Below are 24,727 nucleotides of genomic sequence, written 5' to 3'. Positions count from 1 at the left end.
ATTCTTTTATCTTTTTATCTAAAAGATTCCATATTTCATACACAAACAAGTAAATTTAGCTGTCACAAATTGTTGAGAGCCATTGGCTCTATTGGGGCCAATGGCTCTCAACAATTTGTGACAGCTATATTGAGATGGCTACTTTTAAACATATACATATTGTTGCCGTGGTTCCCAAATAAATGCATTTTTCAGTTGGAAGCTGCAAGAAATATTACCTCTGCAACTTGTCAAGTCTGCTGGACCCTCTTATGAAATAAGGGGGTGTCCATATAGACTAAACCATGGAGCCGTCAAGTGTACACAATATCCAGGTGTTTGAAGGAATGCCTGCAATCATTTCCAAATTTGTAAACTAGAAGTGGACAGGAAATGTTGGTTCAAGCTCACCAAACAGAAAGCTTGCCTTTCTATGCATACATTCTCCAGCATCTGTTGATGTACTGGAGGGAAAAGATCACCTTTATCCTTGTTAACATTTAGTAGTGACTTTTTATTCTGGCATATGTAGTATGTGTAGGCAGCCTAAATATATTTTCAAGTGAAATGGAACAATTTGTCAAAATTCAAACTTGAGTTGAACACACTGCTCCAATTTCCAAGCAATCATGATTGCCCATTTTCAAGGGGAGTCTTCTTGTGAGAACCTTGTACAGTCTCCCATAAAGCTTCCAGAGATCATCTAAAAATAAATGGTTACATTAGAAAAGCCCACGCTTCTCTTGTAAAAATCTCTTCAAGGGTTGAAAAGAGAAACTTTAAATTCTGAAAATAATAAAACAGGAAAATCCCGGTCTTTGAGGATGCATTTCTGAGAAGGTAGAAATTAATTTCCTCTCTTTCTCCTCTTTCCCACCCAAACATGCATATCTTTTAAATCTTTTAAGCAGATATAACCTACTGCATGACCCTGTGTTTTCTTACCACTGGAAAGTGGCAGGAGGGAGTGGGCGGTGGTCTAGCATCCCCCAGATTTGCTAACAGGAAATCGCTGCTAATTTTCAGTTTGGAAGAGCAGCCAGTTTGGTTTGTTGGCATTCTAAAACATCTGAATTCCAGAATATTTAAGAATTATAACATTGTGGGCATTCTGTAAGGATCTGGAGATGAAAAACTATAGTCCTTCAGAGCTTTAGGAAAAAAGAAGAACTTCCATTAATGTGTTAAAATGCCACACCACCACCTCTCTTTCTCATGATGACTAGGTTGCTGTGCTGTTGCTGTCTGCAGTTCCTCTCGTGTTAAGCAGCAAGGTGGTGGGAGCATAAAGTAGTGTAACTGTGAGTGGGAGGTTACTGAGAGAGTGGGTTGTTTCAGCCCTTGTGTTATTGTCCAGGGACTTCATTATAAATATATTAAAATTTTATGTTTGAAAGCACTCGCTGCTGGTCATGTGTCAGGGAGTGGAGAACAAGAAGGAACAGGAAGAGGTTCTTGGGTGCCACTACTGCTTCGCATGTTGTTGCAGGAAGTAGAGGGGAGAAACCCTTGATACCTTTTTCTTGGCCAGATGGTGGGTACAAAAAATTTATATTTAAGTTCTCTGTAACAGCTTTTTAAGTTATACTACAGAGCTTTAGGACCCATCTTTGCTATGAAATGCTTAATTCATGACATTTAATCTAATGGGGAACTGACTGTGTGTTATAAACATTGTTTGGCCCTGTGGACAGAATTAAAATAATGTTATAACAGGTTTAAAAAAAAATGCTTCACACCTGATGTTTGTAGACCATGTCTCTTATGAAATGCTTTGCCCACACTATGAAATTGTGTTCAAGGCTAGTTGCCTAATAAATGTAGGGATATGACTTTGGAATGACATGGCTGTTGAAAGAAGAATCCTGATAGAACCTCATTATATTGCATCTATCCATTTTTATAGTCTTGCTTTTTTCATCAGCAAATTAAGTATGTAGCATAGTGTGTGGGGTGCTGCTGCTGGTTGGGGTGTTTTCAACGCTACCTGACTACAAATTAGTAGACTTTCAACTATTTTTTAGACAAGCACACTCTTAAGTTTTGGCATTATTCTTAAGGATGTAAGACTAGAGCATTCTCTTCCCTTTGCTGCCCTGCTCACATCTTTTGAGTACAGTATGACTTGGACAAAGGCTAGACTGGAAATATTTGTGGGCAAGGAAGGGTGTCTGAAAGTAATAGACATCGTTTAAATTCTGGATAGAAAATGTTCAAAGTGAAGACTTTAAAGATTGATTACTACTCCTCTTTTAAACTGCAATTGCTAAAAAAAAAAAAAAAAAAAAAAATTTTTTTTTAGACATACAGGTGAAACACAGCACTACTGGACAAGTGGCCCATTGTTAATGTTTTGCTGTTAAATTTTAGTCTTGCTAAAATTATTTGGTTTTTTAAAGTAGTTGACTTCCTTCTCCTTAATTGTAATTACTCCAACAGACACAGTGAAAATAGCCTCCTCTTGCCCAGACCGCTGCCTCAGCTCTTTGAACTGTGCTTATCATAGGCATATACTCAGTGAAACACAAATGTAGTAGTGTCTTGTTGGCTGTGCAGTTGCAATGTTTACTTTAGTCTTCTAGTAGCAAAACTATGCAGCAGTAATGTGTTCTGCTCCAAATTAGAAAAAATGTCCATATATCAGAACAGTCACACTGCAGTCCAAATCGGGAAGCAAACTAAAATGTTAGAGAATAGACAATGTAGCACAAAACTAGTGGGAATACATGCGTTTAATCTCAAACACTGGTGGGTTTTGTTTTTGTTTTTGTTTTTTAAAGGATTGTGGCACTGTTGCCAAATGGGGAACTAAAGCTTGGGTAGTATATCCTGAAACCTGAAGGATATTTGAAGGAGTGACAAGCCAGGCTGATCTTCAGTTACTGGCTACACAATATTCTGTATTTTATCTCTTCTTTAAAAGAAGCTTTGAAAACCAGATGGTGCAGCAAAATTAATTACTTAGTTTTTGTTTCACTCTTTTGGCTTGCACACTTAGGTTTTTCTGATCCTCAGATTAATGGCTCTGATATTAGAATTCAGTTTCTTTGAAACAGTTTAGTTTAGAAAATAAGTTTAGCCAGTATTATAGTGTGTCTTTCAGGAGCAGACCTGTAAGGAGACTATCACTCAGTCTCCCAGATCTTCCCTTACTCCAAAGAGGGACATACTATGTGCCAGCTCTATACTTGGTTCAAGGTACATCCCTGATGCAGCTGCACTGCCCAGTGCGAGCCAATTCACTGGCCGCTTTTTCTGGAGTGGAGATAGTGATTCTCCAGAACCTGCTGCTTCCCACAATGCCTGGGAAGCCAAAGCAGGTAAGTACAATAGCAGTTTACACTCCTGCACAAATAACCAGCCCAGGCCACCAACAGGTCATGTATAAGTAAGCTGTAAATATTTCCATATCAAGATATACCATAAATCATATACCACAGGTGTGTCAAACTCACTTGCTATGGCAGGCCAGATTTGAATTAAATGTACTTCAAGTGAGCCATACAGACCATAAATTGAAATACGAGGCACAACCATTTTTATGTGGTATTATATTTTATTTGCTAGATATCAGCGATATAAAAACTGCAGTAAATTCACTTCTACAACTACTACTATTTTACGATTAAAAGAATCAATCAGTGATTAAGAATTATAGTACAGTGCGATGCCCCAAGACCACACTGTCTCTCTCCCGCCTTTTGGAGCGGTGTGTCTCGTGCACACAGTGCTCCACGCACTGCCGCCAGAGAACACAGATCTCGTGGTGGCAGCATGCGACACCGCAACATCTGGCGGCGTTGTACTCTCTGGCACATGGTGCAACGCTGCAAGCATTGTACTCTCTGGCGGCAACGTGCAACACTGCAAGATAGAGTACAATGCCGCAAGGTGTCACAGCAGCATGCGCTGCCACCAGGGGCCGGACCAAAAAAAGTTGATGGGCCGTATCCGGCCCACAGGCCAGATGTTTGACACCCCATGTTGATCATGAGGTCATGCCTTTACTGTCCCCCTTTTTAATGATAACAATTACCCATCAAATTTATGGGCCTTTCTACACTACAGACAGAAGAATTCAGGATAGGGTACAACACAGTTGTTAGTTGACCTGGTTACAACAAAGTTAAAATGTGTAGTTCCTATTTTGTGCTATCGAAGCCTCTCTATGCTACAAAATAAAACCATGTTGTAAATGGGTCACTCTGGCATTTCCATTTGCCCTGCACACAGAATGCTGTAGTTTTGTTGTTTTTTTTTAATGTATTTTTCTGTTCTAACCCCCTTTCAGTTTCTCATAACTTTGTCACATTTTGAACTGAACTCTTCCAGGTTTTTTAAAGGAAGCTTGTGCAATATCATTTCAGCCATATTTAAGTTATGTGAACATCAAGGGGGGGATTTTTCCTTATGTTCTGATTAAACACTTTGAGTTTGGATTTCTCAAAAATGGCTGAAGCTGGAAACTTCAGAGTTGTCAGTCCACAAGGAAAGTTATTCATTCAGAAATCAGGTCACTACTTTAAACTTATAAATATTTTTAGATTTGGAATTTTCACAAGTGTTAAACATGGCAGGAAAAAATTTTCTAAGGCTGAACTAAGGCAGCTCTTTAGAAGCATTTTTGTTTTCAGAAACAAAATGGGGACATTTAAATCCAAAGAAATGTATGTAACTTTAAGGGTGAATAAGCACTTACCCAATTCAGCAAAGCCTTCAAACATGTTTTTAATGTTATGCATGTGCTTAAGTCCCATTGATTTCATGCTTAAAATTAAACGTGCTTAAGGGCTGTCTTGTATTGTGACATTAAAAGTTATGTGTACTGTATATTATATAATGGAGACTAACCTAAGTAGTAATACATTACATTTTACATTTAACAAGAAAAACAGGAATAAGAAATGTTACATGTGATATGTAGCCAACATTGTGGTAAAAACTTTTGGGAATTTCCAGACTTGAGAACTTCGATATTTCAATTTTAACATTACACTAATTCCAGTTTCTTTTGCATTTAACTATATGTGGTATTTGGAAGTCCATTGACCTGATTTACACTGCAATTTGTAATCATGATAGTGAACATGTACTAAAACACTATTACCAATTGTAGCGTAGGCAAGCCCATTGATAAGTGCGGATTGCTGCTTACAGAAGTGTCAAGTAGTTTGAACTTTTAGGAGTAACATGATGCAATATGAACATTATTCAGCATAAACTGCAAGCACAAAGTGCAATCTGAAGTCACTAAAGAGATTATATCTGAGTTCAACTTTGAATCTGTTTGTAATTTTGGACGAATCACTGATATGATTCTGAGAATTCTGTGCAATGTCTGATTGATTTTAGCAGTGTGTTTGTGAGCTATTTTGAAATGGCTGAATTACTATTTAATGGTAACTACAGAATTTTCTTTTAAAAAAAACCAAACCCATAACATTTAACTGGGGTGGCAAGAGGGCAGAGATCTTCAGTCAGTTCAGTATGCTTCAATTCTGAGAAGCAGGATGTTGAATATGAGTAATGATACAACAAGCCAATAATATGCAGAATAACCCTCTGATGACTCATCTAGTACAATGCAGTATATTTGTCAAGGAGACTGAATCATACATGGGGGGAAGCCACTTTTCAGGCAGCCAGCTGGTACTCAGGTCAGCAAAAGACGATCCATTTTATCAGAAGGTTTATTGTGGCAATAATGGTAAGACTGAGCATCCTGGGTATAAAATGTAGAAGAAATGGCATCTCCCAGCAGGTATATGTATTCTCTTGATACCTATGATTTCATTTTCACATTTCCTTTTTGTCTGCCTCCCCCTTGTTCCTCTGGTTCTTTTTAATTCTGTACATAATCTGTAAGTAAATACTGTGTGACTTCTAGGGAACATATATTTTTTTGTTTATGCTTAATCTGTCAGCTTTTCAAAAGTAATATCAATATTTTAATATTCATCCTCTCATAAAATTCTGAGAGGAAAATAGATGCTGCCTAGGAAACAACTTGTCTAGGTGGGTGCCCCCTCTGCCCATGAAGTGGGGGGGGGAGCTTAGGGAAAGAAGGAAGGCAAATTGAATTGTGCATGCTGTACAATTTGTATATAATTTAGGACCATAATTTTAATGATTTATTTATCTAGCATGGAAAAACACTTAAATTGTGAATGTATTCATGGTATATACCCTCTTTACTTTTTGTGAATTAGGAAGAGCTTGTGCTGAAATACTGAAAAAATAGCCTGTGTGTGTCTGCAAAATATTCTTACATCTTAGTCTGTTATATTGTAATATGTGCACTAAAGTGAAGATTTCTTATTGAAATAAAAGATGCATTCTGCATTCACCAAAATGAAGCTGAATGAAAAAATACATTTTGCATGCACTAAAAATATTGTGTGAATTGCTGTTTTGTACATTTTCAAAACTGTGCATATGCCGTATTTATCTATCGTCTAAAAATTGTAATGTATTAAATGTTTAGGGACTAATGGCTATAGTTGGAGACAGACATGCTTTTGTGTAAGCTTCCCCATGCAGGTTCACTAATATGGCTGCATCAGGACCAGTAGCTCTAGCCTCTGAAACTGAAAATTGTTGGGAATAAGGAGATAACCTGATGTTTGGTGTGTTGAATTTCTTTTCACGTTGGCTGTTGTGATACCTGTGTACAGGATCATAAGAAAAATCTCATCTGTGAAAGACGGGTCCAGTGGAAATGGCACAGGACTGGAAGTCAGGAGGTTAGGGCTTTATGCCCAGCTCCTTCATTGACTTGCTCTGTAATCTTTAGCAAGTTGCATTTCATCTCTGTATCTCCATTCTCTTATCTGTAAAATGGGAATAATGCTTACCAATCTTGACGTGAAAACCTCTATAAGTGCTTGTGAGCATTATTTATTGGTTTTGCTGATAATTACTCATTCAAGTCATTGCTTTAGTTTAAACAGAATAAATATAATGGGATTTTTATGATCGGTATGTGCTACAAAGAAATTTTGTGTAGTAAAGGATGAAAGTATGTAGGATTGGTTTTAAAAAATTTTAATTCAAGATGCAATTCTTGCTGAATTGCCTATTTGTTTGGCTGGACATACCAAACAAGCACTTTTCATTTATCTTATATTATATATTCTATGAAACAAATGCTATCTGTCATTCAATAACATGCTAATTACAACAGGGGATAGTAGTAATGAGCAACAGAAATCTACGGGGAATTTTGTTGAAACCTGCAAGGATTCTTTGCCCAAATCAGCAGTGGTCTTATATAAAATCTGTGACACTTCCGTATGGATTTTCTCTTCTGCTCTGCTTGTCGTTGCCTTTGCGTTTTAATGTGATACAGGGTAGGTACATCATTCAAAAACTATTAGTTTACTAAACTGAATTTCTTTTGCTGCTGCTTGAATGTGTGTTCCAGCAAGAGTTCATATACAGCTGAAATGATTAATTGAATAATTGGTCTGTTTAAATGTAAGAATTTGATATTTTATGATAAATCTGTAAGCAAATAAATAATAATCTTATAATTCATTATTACTGCCACAATAAACATGGAAAGTTTAAATGAAAATAGCTCCAAAAACTTTGAACTGTAGTTTGACTGGTATTATAAAATTGTAACTGTGCTTTAAAATTGACTCTATGATGAAGCTAAAATTTCCATATGGTTTTCTAGATCATCATTGAAACAAAGAATGAGCATCCCAAATTTAATAAAAGGAAACTTACTAAAATTTCTCAAACTTCATTTTACTATCTGTATTGTGTTCCTCCAAACTGACAGTGTGTGAGAGGAGAAATATTGCATTGAAAAGGAGCTTCTTATCAAATTTAAAGATGTAAATGAAAACTCCGCTTTCCGCTATCCATGCCAACATACCTTTCACTGATGTTCACAGCTTTGTCCTTCCTACTCACCATGCCTCTACTAGCTCTTCTTTGAGCTTCTTTTCTTCAGTCAATCACTCAAGCACTGCAACAGTTCCCTTACTCACCTGTTCTATCAGTTCAGTCCCTTTTTCCTTTACTTTTTTTCTGATGGATTTGCCCACCTTCATGTTTAATTTTAGCATGTGTGTTGATGGTGGTATGGTATCCTCGAGCAAATGGCAGAAATTTACAATGGCTGCAAATCATCTCAAATCTATCTTCAGGAAGACCTAAAATAACTATTTTGCAGCAACTTTTACTAGGGGTGCCAATGCTTACACATGCAACTGTTGCTGCATGTGAAAGGTCCACTTAAATGAATCCATTACCTAGATGTTTCAATAAGACTATTGGAAGTAAAGTAAATATCATTTGTTTTATTGCTTTGTCTGTCCACAGATACAACAAAACTGGTTATATTAAGAAAGATATCTTTAGAACCAAAAGGTCTAGAAGCTTTTTATATGAACTTTAATAACTCAGGTAGTCCTTAAACTCCTTGGAATCTGAATTTATATATTCATAATTTTATTTTGTCTAAGAGAGTGAATTTGCAAATTTTTGAAAAACAAATCTTTAAAGTTGTTCTGCTAAAATAACTTTTGAGGGCTGAGAGGAGTAACTGCATACCTCATGCACATGAAAACATCTCCTTCAAATGGTGTGTAGAAGATACAAGGTTTTGACTCTGATAGGATCATGGCAGAAAGAAAAATCAGGGGAACTACTATATTAAACATGCCTGTAACTCTGGTTGAGAATAGAATTTAAGTCTGTCCATGGGAGAGAATTTTACTCCTCAAAGCAAGTATAAGATTTTTAAAATGGCAACATCACTCATCCAGGCAAATGTGCTTTTTCCCTAAAATGCTTGGGTCAATCTGATTTTCTCTTTTAGCATGACATCATTTTAGTCTAAAAGCTGAATGGAATGGAATTAATGCAGATTCTGAATGGAGTTACAGGCTTTAATTTGCCTCTTCATGGAGGTCCAACCCTTTCTTTTGTATGTTCTCAGTAAACACACTCCATCTTTAACCTCTGATACCCGAACATTCTTCTGCTGAATTTCAGTCTAGATGCTTGCTTTACAGCCAGTTGACAGCCCTGTGAACTAGATTCATTAGTGCCGTATATTGCTTTTTTAAATCCTACCTCCCCCCAAATACAGCTGTTTTTTAATATGGTATCTATATTCTGTATTCCTGGAGAGAAATCAAGCTTTGTCTATGCTAGAGAATTGAATTGCTTGAGCATAAGCACAGATAGTTCAGCACATCCGTATGACGTGTGATAATGCAAGGCAAACTAGAGCAAGTCACCTTTGACACCAATACAGCTTGTCTACTTTAGGGGTTTGCTTTGGTGTAGCTACACCAGTGCAAACTTCCCCAGTGTAGACCACTCTTGAGCACCCTTGCAAGTTTGCTATGTCCTCATTAGTACTGTCCTAAGTCATTTCAGTTGCAGGGCCCTCTGGATACCTGGATGTACTGGATACAAACATCTGGGAGGAGGAAGGATGTCTTTATTTTAAAGATTCGAGTTCTACCCCAGTCGGTCAGGTGATGTCTACACTTGGGGAAAAAAAGGCATATTTGCTAATGTGTTAACTACACACTTTTTTCCTAGAATAGACAAGGCCTTGGGGAGGGAGGGCCTAAATTATCTGAGAGGAGCATATCCAACTCTAGGGCACCAAGTTGACGGACTCCCCCACACTGACTGCAGAGCAGATTTCCCACATCCTCTCAAATTACAGGGCTAGAAGCTGATTTTCTCTGTGGGACCTTCAGACCCCTTTGCCCCATTCAGATCCAGGGTCCCATAGAAGGGTGAAATAGTCGTTTTGCTGCCCCATGGGGCTTTCTTGACTGACCATGTCTGCAGGGATTAGTGGCCACCTGGTGGCTGTACCCTCCCCTCTTCTATGAAGACAACCTCAGAGGACAGTGAAAAGCTGTGCCCAAATGCCATAGCCCTCACCAGCGTCCCCAGTTGCTGATCATGATGCAGCCCAGCATGCCTCTTCCTCCCCCAACTCTTCTTAAATCTGATCTGATATGGCTTTTGGTTCAGTAAAGTACTTTTGAAGACCCAAAGTATTTTTAAGGTTAGTATTACAGTGTGATACTAAAACGGAAATAGATAGTTGCTAACATTTTGGATCTCTGTGTTTGTGTGTGTGTGTGGGGGGGGGGGGCGAGACAAACTCAAAAGCTGGGTTCCTGCCTCCTAGGCAGGAAAGACCCAGGATCAAGGAAGACCCAGCTTGTGCTTCTCCATAGTAGCCAGGAGAGGTTTCCATAGGGGAGGGATGTCTCCTCTCTTTCTCCTCTCCAGCTTGTAGAAAGCAGGGGGAAGTTTTGTTGCTAAGGCTTTTGTCTACACTAGCAATTTTGTTGGTAAAACTTTGGAGGGTCAGAGGCATGAAAAAACACCCTTGACGGACAGAAGTAGTAAAGTCTCTAGTGTAGACAAGGCTCCAGTGCTTGAGTTTTTTTGCATCTTCTGTTATTGAAACTCACTGTGGGGAAAGGGATGTCAAACTAAACTCAAGTGTTAAGGTTTTATTTGGACTGAATTGTAAGCTGGTGAATGTGCCCACTGGCTTACAAATAAATTAAATGCATTTTATTTTATGTTTATTATGTTTAAGAAGCGTGATATTGGTGTGCATTGTCATAGCACCAAATGTAAGAATCTGGGGAGAAAACTAACTTCAGGCATCAGAGGGAAAGGGGGAAGAATGTATTACGGTCCAGTGTGTTTTTTTTAAATAAACAAAAAAATGAGAGAGAAACCTAACATTGAATGTATCCAGTTAACATCTATTTAGTGTAAAGTGTTGCTAGACATGTACTACAGCACTCTCCTAGTATCAATGGACCAGTTTGCTTCCCTGGATTCTTGTTAGTTGACTGAGTCATTTTTAAGATCAGCTAGTACTCTTTTCTATGTTTGGTTTGGCTACAGGAAAAATTAAAATTTCAGCAGCACGTTCTGCAAGCTTATCGGTGTTGCACTTGCATGCTGTGTTTTTTCCCAAATTTGAATTTGCTATGGCTAAAATATCACAAACTGTAATGTCAGAATAATTTGTTCAGTGTGTTGATGTAATGATGGGCACAAATAAAACTTTTAAATGCTCTTTGAGTTCACTGCTTCTCATAACTTCTGTTTTTTGGTTTTTGTGAGCCCCACAGTGACTAATTGTAATTATGTGATGAAATTCACAATGTAAAGGATTTTTCATATCTTGGCCATTTTCAAATTGTGTTTGGACTAAAACTGATCGATGCAATTTTTAACTAAGGGCCATAAATAATGTGTTAAGACCATGTTACTTCATAATAAATTTTAGGACTGCTCGAAATCCAAAAGCAATTGAAAAGCCCAGTCTCTGATTCTTACACTGGCCTCATTGGGCTCTTCCCCCTTTAAAGGAAAATCTTGGACTTTGGTCCAATGAAGAAAAGGTCCTAATCACTTGAGGCATCCAAGCTTTGCTAATGTGGCATGAACAAAGTATTGCAGAAGAAAATAAAGTCCAGGAGCCAGAAGTCTTTCATTATCATTGTCACCAAAGGACAACTTTGGAATCTGAATTAGAAGGACCTGAGGAGGAATTCCAGAAAAGTTTCTTCTAGTTTATAACTTCATACACTTCAGGCAGGCAGGGTCATCCAGATCTTTGACGCTCAGCCCTTTACTTAAAAAAAAAAAAAAAAAAAAAAAAAAAGAGAGAGAGACAGATAGATCTGAGTTAAAAGGTAGCAAGAGCACTATGAGCTAAATGCCTGGAAATTCAAAGTTAAAATTTCAGATGTTTGAAGTCATTTGAAAAGTAGAAAGTGGGCAAATTCAACAAGTAAGGTTACCCCGACAGCCTTAACTCTGCCCTCATAATGCTGCTAGCCTCCTGCTTTCTCTTCTTTGTTTTCTTTCTGCCAACGTCTAAAACTGTTTAATACTGTTATAGAACAACTCTTGGATCAAAATTAACAGCCTAGCTTTTTCTTAACTGATTAAATTGTTTAGTTTATCTATGTGTGGGATCAGGGGCTTGTTGTTTGTGAAGTCAATGGCACTATGGCAAGCAGTAAATGTTTGCAAGATCAACAGGTGGTAGGTGTAGGTATAGCCCCGGTGATGGTAAAATGCATAAGTGGAGTAGGGAAGGGAAGGTGAAGGCTAAGACGCTATTGTATGACCACATGATTTGCTTTGGCTACCTATATGGGAACTATATTTTTAAAAAAATAATAAATTATCCAATCAAATCTCCAGTGTGGCACAATATATTTTAGCTTGTGGTGCTAAGTAATACCATAAGCTTTATATAAAATGGAGCTGGTAAGTAACTACTTATATTTAAGTGCTGCATGGTGAACACAGCATATGTGTTTAGAAAAGGAAGTTAGACAAATATAACTTGTAGAGGAGAGTTGCCAACTTATAAAGGATATGCTGAAATAAATCTTCCAGAAGAAAGCATTTTAGGTTTTAAAAGTGTAATGAGTGAAAAGGAAAAGAAGTATTTTAAACTACAGCTAGACATTTTAGAAATTACAAACGTACTCATAGTTTGTTTTTTAAAGGGGGAAGGGGCAGCATGGAGGAAGTGGAGAACAGAAATTGGTGGAAACCATGATTTTATTTTTTAAATTTGACCCTTCTTTTAAAAGAATATTGCCCCAATACTACAACTACCTTAAAACACTAATCATTAGATAGGAAACATCCTCTCCACTCTCTGTTGCTGCGAAACTTTTTATAAGCCGCTCTTAATGCACAGCATATCATTAATACTGCAGAGACAGCTAGCTAGGAGAGGCCACACATTCAATTAACAATCCCCATTCCCAGAACTGTCGGAATGTAGATGGCACCTTTAATGTGGATGGCCGTCAGCAGTGAAAGCTAGGTTGAGACAGTGTTTGCTAAATGGAAAAGGAGAAAACTGGTACCAAAAAACGTTCTCCAAGTTTCGAAGTGAATATTTCATTAGGAGATTCTTTATTAAAAAAAAAAAAAAAACCCACTGTGCCCTAAAGTCTCTTCTATGTAATGAATAAATAAATAGATCTTGTTCTGAGTTTGTGTTATTGCAAGAAACATGTCCTCTTCTCCTCCACCACCCCGGCCACCCTTTTAATTTTAGTTTTGCTCTTTACCAGGTGTGTCTACCAACAGAGGAGGAAAATAATTCAGCAGGATCATGATATTCTAATCTGTGTCAAATGGGGGAGGGTATGGGAAAGACCTGTTGAAATAGCAGATTACTCAAACTATGAAGGTAAACAGACCTACAGGCTTTGAGTTGAGTGGCTACCAAAATATCCAAATTCCTTATTCCACTATCCCCCAAATCCAAAGGGTGAGGTCTTTCACTCCCCAGATAGAAGTGCAGTTTAAAGCCTTAACTAGCAAAGAAATTATTTGATTTGATGAATTTTGGATACAGAATTGCAGCCATTACCACAAAACCCCGCTGTAGACATTTAACATGACTCAATTTTTGTCTTGATTTCTCATTCTGGTAGGGTTAGTGTAACGTACAAGGGTGTTGTATGGTACCTACACATTCTCACTTTATGAAGCAGTTCAGCGGAATCCTCAAAAATTGAAATTAAAATATCCTTCATATTGCAATTAGTCTGTACATGTGTCCTGTCTTTTATACATTTGGCTTTTTAGTAAAAAAGTGTTGGAATAAAGGTAAAATATTAATGATAGTGATTTGCTTATTACAAGATCACTGTTCGTTTATTTCTCAAGGGAAATTATCTTACTAGCCTTCCAAATAAAAAAAATACCCAAGAGCTATAACTTTAAATAGGTTGTTTTTCCTTCCAATAAAAAAGTGAAGAAAACCACATGCTACCTTTAGCCCTGAAGTTCCATTATGGTTTTTGTTCTGGGTGGGGCTGACTAACAACCTTGAAAACATAGTGATAGAAAAGGCTGGCATCCTGCCATGCAGTTGGATAATCTCAGCAGATATTTTCTTCCAAAGCTTTTAACGCTATTTAAGACAAATCATTTAGGGTTAAAACAGCTAAATATTCCAATTAACTAATAATTAAGAATAGATTGTACAAACTGAATAGTATGTACGCCATAAACAAACCCAACAATTAGGGCACTTAAAAGTTTTTAGAACCCAATAAAATGGGAGAAACTTAAGTCAATTCTAGTTCCTTTAGTAGTTTTACTCTAACTACTATGAAAGATTGACATATATCTAACCTTAATGGCATTCAATATACTATACATGGAAGTTAATCAAATATTTTACATGCCCTGAATGTCCTTGAAATAAATGGCTGCAGAATAATAAAAGTAGATGGATGTGTCAACAAGATCATGGGTTTCTTGCTGCTCTGAACCAATAATACTGACAAAGGATTTGTAAATTATTATTTAACTATGGAGAATGAGTTGCTTGCAACTAGTCAAAGCCATGATGCAGTCACATGAAATTGTATTGTAAAGAAAATAAATAAATTTGCATGCAGAAGAGGTTAGGTATTTATAAGACCCATCATTGTAGTAGCTGAACACCTCCCAGGTATTTATCTACACTATTGTGGGACAGAAAAGCATTGCTTATTCCCATTTTACAGATGGAGACTTTAGGCATAGAGACATTAAGTGAATTTTGACAGAACTAGAAGTTGAACCTGGATCTCCTGAGTCCTGGTGAAACCAAATAGTAATTACTGTCCTAGGTCTTTTTTAATAGTATAGTTTGGAGTAGTGGCAGTGTTGTGTCTGTTGATCCATGAGGGAGGAGATCCTGTCCCTGCTCTAAGGAGTGTACAATGTAAACGTGACCTTCTGCTAACAGCTGGAAACAGAATTTCAACTGACTGTATTAGAAGAGCAATTCAGTATTCTTCCTGTCTCACAAACTGGAAACTGCTGTCTGGCGATGTTTTTGCTATGGCAGAGGGGGATAAAGATCTCATTTTCAGGGGGAAATTAGATTTGTCTTAGGATGAAATGCCTGAGTCCCTTAAAGTTACAGTCTTTAAAATGGAGAAGTTGTGGCTCTCTATCTAGAACCCGCATTTATCTATACTGAATAACTGTAGAACCCAGGAATCTGTGGCTTGTTTTTTAAATGTACTTCTTTCATCTCATCTTTAAGCTAGGATTCTATCAATTATTATCTTAAAAGTCTGTAAACAACTAATTTTTAGCTGCTATAACATTAGTCCAACCACTTGTACTAGTTCAAGTGAATCTACTTGGCTGCTCTGTCACTTGTCTGCAGTCAGGTGAAAATACATTTAATGTTCTCTTTTTTAAGTAGTTCCCGCTTTATACGAGTATTTTGTTGAATTGTGTTTGTTACCAGCTAACCTCAGTATTAAGTTTGTTTGTGTTCTTCACTGTACAATTTAGTCTGACTTAGTTTGTGTCCATGTCCCCATGGCTGTGTCCTTGGGATGACTTTTAGGCCTTACGCAATTTCCAAATATAGGGCCTGATCCAAAGCCTATTTAAGTTTCTTCGTTGGCTTGAGTGGACTTGGATCAGGCTTATAAGACATTCCTAGCTGTTGACATTGAAAACAATCCAACCAAACTGACTTCCACAAAATGTGATTCAATAGTGGAACTGTCCATTCCAATTAACAAAGTGTCTGTCTTTTCCCATGTTCAGTGTCAGATTGGGACATCCAGTCAGACAGCTGTTATACACTCGGATGCCATTGCAGGCCTTGGTAGTAAAGGTTGTAAAAGAGCCACAGGTCAGAATATCAGCATAGATGTGATAATAAAAACCATATGATTCACTTAGTGCCCCAAAAGAAAGTAAATATGAGGGGGAAGGTACTTTAAAAAACAAAAAAACACATTCAAGCCCAGAGGTATACTAATATTTAAAACAAAAGAACGTGAAGTTTGTCAATGACGAGAGAATTATCTAAGATGTGACCTTTAAATAATAGAAATCTAAAGTATTGAATGGTTGGTGATTGGAATCAGTCGTTAAATCAAACCAAATCAAAATTAACACATTTTAGAAAGTTCCTAGTAATGCTGTTTCAGGAAAGTGAAAGGCTCTGAATTCTGCCTAGAAATTTTGTATTAAATTGTATAGAAAACGTTAGTCTGAGCTATAATACACTCAAGAAGTTCAAGGAAAAAACTAAAAAGGCCATTCGTTCTATGCAAGAGCGTTTTGAAGATTGTGTTGGTGTCTTTCTTAAAATAAATAAAGGTTGAAATTTCCTGGTTACTCCCCAACAGACACTAAAAGATGTAATCTAGAAGCAGTTAAGCCCAAAATAGAAGGAATGCAACCTTAGAAAAACCAGAGGGAATTGGGGAAGAAGGACAAATTGTTTATCTCTCTGCATTGATCACTAAAGATTATCTTCAGAAATTGTCTGAAAATCAAAGCTCAGGAGAAGAGAGCTCAAACATCCCCAGGGACAGTACTTCCTTGAAGCCAGTCAATTTTTGTTTGAGAAGAAAGTAGCATATGTAAATTGGCCACCAGATATCCAGAATGGAGCAAATTAATTATTCAAGAGTCACTGTGAATCAAATTTAGAAATTGTTTTTAGTAGAAGCCAATGGCTGCATACCACATTTTACTGGGAAAATACTAATGTCTGATAGACTGTGGACATGCTCATTTGACTTTCTCCTACAGAAGGCTAAAATATCTTGAGGCCGGGAGCAAGATTTCTGAAGACATTCCTAGCTAGTTTAGGCCATGGCTACATGACCACTTATGCCAGCAAAACTTACGTCGCTCTAGGGTGTGAAAAAACACACCCCTGAGCGACATAAATTTCGCCAGCATAAGTGGTAGTATGCACAGCGTTATGTTGGCAGGAGAGCTTCTCCCACCAACATAGCTACCACTGCTTGTTGAGGTGGTTTTATGATGTCAATGGAAGAGCTCTCTCCTGTTGGTATGCAGCAGCTACACAAGCGATCATACAGTAGTGCAGCTGCATGGGTACAGCTGTGCCCCTGTAAGCTCGCTAGTGTAGACATGGCCTTAATCTCAGTTCTACTGATGTTTTGCATATGTCAGCCAGAGCTACGGGCAGCAGTGCAGGCATAGATGACTTTATTAAAAACAGACATCCAAGCAAAGCAGCTTATGGCAACAGCAAAATATGTCGGGAAACCTAATGGAGAGCCAATGAAAAGTAGTGGCAGAGGCTCAGGGGAAACGGAAAGTAAAACTCTACCTTCTATAAGACTGTGTAAAGGGGAACACAAGCCACACTAAACCATCAGACAGTCCTTATGAAGCTGTTTTGCATACAAATCCAAAGAGAACCAAAAATCCAGTCGATAAAACAGATCAAAAGGGAACCATCCTGGAGAGACTTCTCCAGAACTCTCCATCACCACAAAACAGACTACATGACTCCTAATACATCCAGCTAGAAGCAGAGGCTCAACTGTGTGGCAGACTCCTATGTTTTGCCATTCTTGATAGGTCTTCCATTTTCCTTGAGCTACTCCCAGTTTTGGGTGACTTTTGAAGATTTTCCAAGTGGGTGGCTGAATCTCCCACGAAAAAAAAAAAATTCCCCTATGAACTCTGCAGGGCAACAACAGAGTTTATCCACACTTTTATCACTATTATAGGCTAAATGTTCAGGCCTCTGTGAAGGCTGTCATTAGAAGACAGGTTCTGCATGATACAACCAGGTAGAGTCTCAGACTCACATCTCTGCCTCTTTGTTCTGGGTCCTGCTTTTGACATTCCAAGTGACCAAACTGAATGAGAAAAATAATAATATTTGCCGCTGCTTCGTTTCTCCGATTTCCTGCTACTCAGAGTGAGCATCCTGTGGCTGAAATTCAGAGCAGTGCTACTTGGGGTGTCTTTAAAATACACTCCTTTCTTCTAATTTGCTATTATTTTATATAATTTTGACTTTTATTTTTCAGAAATTGTTGCACTAATTTTACTGTAGTGTTTAGACAAAGTCTTTACTGTGCCGAAGTTTCTCACACTATCTCTGCTGTTCCCAGTAGCCAGACTAACTTGGTTGTGTGTGTAAAATCCAAAGGGTGTAAATAAGCATGAAGGATGGGTATTTGATTTCTGGGTGATGGTAATTTTGGACTACAGCCAAAGCTTATTTTTAAATATTTTTGAAGTTATTTAAAGTGGAAAATAACTGTTAAAGGGAGAGGAAAACATGAAATAAACAGGATATTTATTTTTAACAGGATATTTATTTTCCGAGCCATGTAGCTAAGCTAAAGCAAGACCACTGTTAGTGACTTACTAGATATTAAAACAAGGTTGCATCTGAGAAATGCAACTGTCATACAGCAACAACTTTTAATGAAATATTAACTCTGTGAGGTAAATTAAAAAAAAAGAAGTTTACCAAATGTATAATGATGAATGCTGCTGCCCCTCTGATAACCTTAGATGGAAAAGGAGCTGTTGTCAAGTTTAAAGAGATACTGTCAGTTTGTTCAGATGCCAAAAAAAATTCCCAAAAGATAAATTTCAAGCCTCATCCCTCAGGGTGATGTCTATTCTATTTTAAAAGGCATCCTTCGGGAACGCTGTATGGGTTTGCCTTCCTTTTTATGAACTGTGTGTTTTGGGGGCAGAACAGATTGTACTAGTAAAGCACACACATTTTTGGGGCCCTTTGATTTTGGCAGAGTGTTAAAAACTTACTAGACCAAGCAATTAGTTTTCTCTTCTGTATTTTCCTACTCTTATGTGGTGGATCAATTTATTTACAAGCATGCCCTGCGTTAATATTCCCCAGTAAAAAAGTGAAACTAGTGCAGGTCCACAGGGGTCACTGTAATGTGCTACAGTGTGTCTGCATGAGCTGATTAGATGTCGGTTGTAGCAGTGGAGTCGATTACATTGTGATTGTGCTCGGTGACTGTTACTGTGCGTGGTGATTCTTCAGTTTCAGCTTGGGGCCTCATAGCCACTAGAACTAGCCTTTGGATCAATCAGTACAATTGGCCATATAATAGACGTAGAGGGATTTTGACTGAGATTGGTGATAGGTAGGGTAGTAATTATGTCTTTGTCCTGGACCAACCTCTAGTGTAGCCAAAAGTGATTGGTTTCTGCCTCCTCCAGTTTGGAATCTTCTCTTCCGTGATGCCTGAAAGTCTTGTTTTGATTGCCTGCCTGCTGAGAGCGGTGAAACTAATGTGTTTGTGGTATCTCTCGAAGGGAACATTCTTCTGGTGACAAGACCACTCTCTTTTTTTTCTTTCAGTAACGTTTCTAAATGGTGACACAGGTCTAGCAATGTTGGAAGTCCTCAGATTTCCTTGAGTCCTCTCTTGTTTCAGGCCTGAGTATGGTATGGAAATTGTTGCTAGTTGCATTGGTTGATCGGCTTCTAGTCAGGTATCTGTGCTGATTCTCTTACCTCTGTTAGCTGCTTCCAATGCTGCCCATGTGATCTTGATGAAACACCATGTTCCCTCCAGGGTAGGTGGAGTTGGCTTAAAGTTCTTGTGTGTGAGCCTAATGATTAATGTTGGGCAAATTGTTCCTGTGCCCAGAGGACATACTCACGTGGGATATTGCAAGGTTCATTCTCTCTTTCTCTCAGGGAGCATGTTATGCTGGTTGCAGATGAGTTTCCAAATGTAATTTAATGTATTGGGGGAGGGGAAAGGGGGGGGAGGAAGTTAGCCCTAAATGATTTGGACTCTGGTACCGGACAAGATCCCATTCCCACTGTGTGATACTTCAGCAGTTGTGATCATGGGAGATACAGGAGCTAGAATCCTCCTTCTTCGAGTGCTTGCTCATGTCCATTCAGAATTAGGTATGTGCACGCCAAATGCACTGGTGCAGGAAATTTTCCCCCTAGTGGTATCCATAGGGCCAGCTCTAGCACTCTCTGCAGTGACACATGTATGCGCTCATATATAGGGTGCTTCCGGCCCCGCTCCCTCTCTGTTCCTTCTTACCGCCTGTGACAGTGCTGGAACACTCCCTTGCTCCTGCAAGTCCTAGTATCCCTCATAGTTTCTTTGTATTTCTAGTGTATATACTTGTTGTTTAAGAGTTAGTTATCTGGTAGTTGGTTGTTTACCCAGGGTTGGGGCATGCCCCGATCCCTGGGTTTTAAGCCCTGTGCTTCGTGCAAGAAGCCTATGCCATTGAACGACCTGCACCAGAGCTGTTTGACGTGTCTGGGAGAGGCGCATCTTCATGAAAAGGTTAAGACCTGCAAAGGGTTTTGTCCTCAAACCAAGAAGGACTGGGACATTAGACTTAAGGCCCTTCTAATGGAATTGGCACTCAGACTGCTATCGGAGCCATGTTCAGACTCGGCACCCAGTACAGCGGCATTGACCAGGAGTGCTCCCCCGGTGTCAGCACCCTCACGGCACCATTCGACATCGCTGGCACCGAAGAAGAGGAAGGCGCACACCGAGAAGGAATCAAAGTCGGCGAAGAAGAGCTTGGGCACCGCGTGAAAAACCGATTCGGCCCCGAGAACGCCTCCACCCACAAGGGCGTCGAGCCCAATTCCCATGCTACCGCCAACTCCGGGGAGTGTCAGAGGCCCGCGCCGTTTATTGGTCCTTTCTACACCTGAGATGTTCCAGGCAATGAAGGACCTGTTGGCCTTGCCGGTACTGCCTACACCACAAGAGGGTAGAGCGGGGTACCGAGGGACTGATTCCCTGGCCGGGGGTCAGTCGAAGAGAAAGCCGGTGCTGATTCCACCTCAACAACCCCCTTCCACGGGACCCTGTTTGCCAGTCGTGCAGCAGTTGCCAGAGTCCCAGCACCAGTGCCCAGAATTGCATCAGCATAGGTCAGGATCGAGCCTTTGGTCACCGAACATCAGGCACCGGTCGCTGGAGCATTGGCACCAGTCCGAAGAGTGCCAGCATCGATCTTCAGAACACTGACTCTCTCCGAGTCCCTGGCACCACTTGGTGAGTGGCGTCAGCACCCCCATGGTCGCCATTAATCAGCTCTTAGGACTCGGGAGAGGAGATAATTGTTCCCCCAATGAGACAAGTCCTCAAGCAGCCCCACCAGATTCCCCATGCTGCCACAGAGGGGAGGGTGGCTGCAGGGGCAATGGCCTGGCCATTAGCAATTTTGGAATCCATGGGGGTTCCCTCAGGGCATGGTGCCATACGCTCAGTCGTCTGTGGATGCCTCAAAGGGCCCGGCTGCAGCACCGGACATAGATATTGGGTCAGACCAGGAAGACTCTCTCTCTCGGGTAGCCCCTCGGTAGCCATCCCGAATGGGGAGGAAGTTCCAACTCCCCCCTCAGATTCCTGTCTCCTCATCCTCCTCGCCAGACAAGGTGGTAGCGGGCTCCTCTCATGCCGCCCCACCGGATGACTACAGGACACACCGAGACCTGCTGAAGCGGGTAGCGGCTAACCTGGGCTTCAAAATAGAGGAACTTTCTGAGCCAGGCGATGAACTGTTTGCATCCTGGCATCTGCAGCTCCTTCTAGGGTGGCCCTCCCAGTACATGAAGGCGTGCTAAAACTCTTAAAGGCGCTGTGGCAAACCATAGCCTCCCTGCCCCCCACATCCAAGTGGGCGGAAAAGAAATATGTGTCCACCAAGGGGTTTGAATATCTGTACACGCACCCGTCCCCAGGTTCTCTAGTTGTGGCGGCAGCTAACGGGCATAACAGGCAGGGGAAAATGAGTTCAGTGCCAAAGAATAAAGAGGCCAAAAATTAGATTTCTTTGGTTGCAAAGTGTACTCAACAGTGAGCCTACAGCTGAGAGTGACCAATCAGCAAGCGCTTTTGGGACTATACTATTATAATATATGGCAGTCACTGGAAAAGTTCGCCAACTCCCTCCCACAGTCCTCCAAGCAGGAATTTGAAGCGATCCTGGAGGAGGAAAGAGCAGTGGCCAGAGCCTCCCTGCGGGCGGCATCAGACGCAGCGGATTTGGTGGCACGGGTAATGGCCTCCGCGGTGTTGATGAGGAGTGCGTCGTGGCTCCAATTGTCTGGTCTTTCCACAGAGATCCAGCAATCCATCCGGCACCTTCCATTTGATGGCTCAGCCGTCTTTGCAAACTAGACTGATTCCAGGCTGCATGAGCTGAAAGACTCAAGGGCTACTCTGAGATCTTTGGGTCTCTACACCCCATCCTTGTCGAGGAGACATTTCAGGTCCTTTTTGGGGGCCAGGCCCAGGTGGAGCCCTACAGAGAAAACATAAGAACTATAAACACCATCGGGGCAATTCGCCTGCCTCTGCCTTGAGATCAGGGCCGAGTCGCCATCCCTCGTGGGGGGGGGAGGATGCAAGACTTTTGAAGGTACACCCAAGGGCAACCTACTAGTCTTTACTCAGAATCCAGATTCCTGATTATTTTCTTCCTGCCTAGCTCCTTTCCTCCCTGCTTGGAGGGCCATAACAATGGACCGCTGGGTTCTCAGCACAGTGGCTTCTGGCTATACCCTCCAGTTTTTCGCTCCCGCCTTCCCACCCTCCCTCTCTGTCCCTCTTCAGGGACCCATCTCTCGAGCAACTCCTCATTCAGGAGGTGTAGGTCCTACTGCATGTAGGTGCGGTAGAGGCCCTCAAAGATTGAGGGGAAAAGGTTTCTACTCCCATTACTTTCTGATCCCAAAGACCAAAGGAGGGTTCAGGCCCATTTTGGACCTACGTGCTTTGAACAAATTCCTCAAGAAGTTGAAATTCCATATGGTCACCCTGGCAGCTATCATTCCCGCTCCGGATCCGGGTGACTGGTACGCCGCTTTCGATTTGAAAGACACTTATTTTCATATTGCAATCTTCCGGGGCCACAGGAGATTCCTGCGGTTTACTGTGGGCACTCAACATTACCAATTTGCTCTCCTCCCATTTGGCCTCTCCACCACACCACATATGTTCACCAAGTGGCAGCCCACCTCAGGCACAGAGGAGTGCTGGCTGATCTGGGGTCGGTCGAAGGCACAGGTCCAACATGGCGTTGAGATTGTAAGGGACACCTGTCAGTTGCTGGGCCTGCTAATAAAAGAACAAAAATCAATACTTACACCAGTTCAAAAGATAGAGTTCATAGGGCGGTGCTGGACTCAAATTACCTCGGCACTAACAGTCTCTGAGTTAAAATCCCTAACCTCAGAACCGCCATACACGGTTTTCTTCAAAGACAAGGTGCAGCTTCGGCTTCACCCAGCATTCCTGCTAAAGGTTGTTTCCCACTTCCATGTTAACCAGGACACATTTCTGCCAGTGTTCTATCCAAAAACCTCATGGATCTAATGAGGAAAGGCATCTCCAATGTCAGGAGGACATTGGCTTTCTATGTTGAGAGGACCGGACCTTTCCGCTGCTCCACACAGCTCTTCGTTGCAATTGCTGACTGGATAAAGGGATTGTCGGTGTCATCCCAACGGATCTTGCCCTGGATTACAGCCTGCATTCAGGCCTGTTATAAGCAAGTGGAGATCATGGTCCTGGCTTCGCTGTCCGCCCACTCGACAAGGGCGCAGGCATCCTCAGTGGCCTTCTTGGCGCATGTACCCATTCAGGACATATGTAGAGCTGTTGCATGGTCCTCAATCCATACATTTATGTCCCACTATGCCATCAGCAGGCGTGAGAGTACACTGGGTTTGGCAGAGCGGTGCTGCAATCATCACGTTTATGAGCTGCCCACCACTGGAGGCACTGCTGGTAAGTCACCTAATTCTGAATGGACATGAGCAAGCGCTCGAAGAAGAAAGAACTGTTACTTACCTCGTAGCTGTTGTTCTTCAATATGTGTTGCTCATGTCCATTCTACAACCCACCCGCCATCCCCTCTGTCAGAGTTCCGGCAAGAAGGAACTGAGAGGGAGGGGGGCCAGCAGCGCCCTTTAAACAAGCTCATACGTGCGCCACTGCAGAGGGCGCTATAGCTGGTCCTACAGATAGCACTAAGGGAAAAATTTCCGGCACCAGTGCATGCAATGTGCACACACCTAATTCTGAATGAACATGAGCAACACATCTCAAAGAACAACAGTTACAAGGTAAATAACCGTTCTTTCCCCGTTCAGGAGGGTATGGCTAGCAGGGTGCCCTTCAGCAAGGGGTGGAACTTGCTTCCCTTTGTAGTCCAATAGAGCCCACATTTGTAGGCCTGCGGGGCACATTGCAAGGTTTGTCTCCCAATTAAGGTCTTTCCTGGACGGGCTGGGGTAAAAGGCTTCAGGCTTGATTATTGTGTGTTGTTCAGTTTGTGTATTACGGTCCTAAAATTAGTCCAGGCTATTACTGCTGTTTGTATAGTGACTGTGGCAGTAAAGAACATCTGTTACAGACAATTATCTTTATCCTCAGATTAAACTTTAAATTGTTGTGTAAGTACCTGGAGTTTAGATCTATGCTTTCTAAATACCGTAATAAATAATACTCCTGTAAGATTATATGTGATCTCACACAGTTGTTTTGTTGTTGTCGTTACAGTGACAGCTATATTGTGCGAGTCAAAGCTGTGGTTATGACCCGAGATGACTCCAGTGGGGGATGGTTACCTCAAGAAGGAGGTGGTCTCAGTAGAGTTGGTGTCTGCAAGGTCATGTACCCAGAGGGCAATGGAAGAAGTGGATTTCTAATCCATGGGGAAAGGCAAAAAGACAAACTGGTAATATAACCTTAATTCAACTTTTGTCTGTTTTCTTAGGAAAGCTACCCAAAATCAACATATTCTTATAGAAGTTTCAAAACAAAACAACTTGAAAGCCAAGCCAGATTGTGCAAAATAACCCCATCCTAATACAAATGAATAATAAATTGATGACTTAATTTTTAGGTTGCCATTTTTTCTC

General features: G+C 40.6%; 1 protein-coding gene across 2 annotated transcripts in view; it reads left to right on the top strand.

Moving 5' to 3' along the window:
• SPRED2 (sprouty related EVH1 domain containing 2) overlaps positions 1–24,727 on the top strand; it is a 90,310-nt gene that overhangs the window by 31,656 nt on the left and 33,927 nt on the right. Inside the window, exons 1-2 of one of the 2 annotated variants that reach the window (XM_067565264.1) lie at positions 5,644–5,740; positions 24,366–24,543. In XM_067565264.1, the coding sequence (XP_067421365.1) occupies positions 5,724–5,740; positions 24,366–24,543 (195 nt within the window). In that variant the 5' untranslated portion in view covers positions 5,644–5,723. Of the gene's footprint in view, positions 1–5,643; positions 5,741–24,365; positions 24,544–24,727 lie in introns of those variants that run through there. The other variant, XM_067565263.1, reaches the window with a different exon arrangement.

This window comes from Emydura macquarii, unplaced genomic scaffold (genome assembly GCF_026122565.2).
Source record: "Emydura macquarii macquarii isolate MOO-44397 ecotype Brisbane River unplaced genomic scaffold, CSIRO-AGI_Emac_v2 contig_2676, whole genome shotgun sequence".
Classification (NCBI taxonomy): Eukaryota; Metazoa; Chordata; order Testudines; family Chelidae; genus Emydura; species Emydura macquarii.
This window is presented reverse-complemented; position numbering and strand designations above follow the sequence as displayed.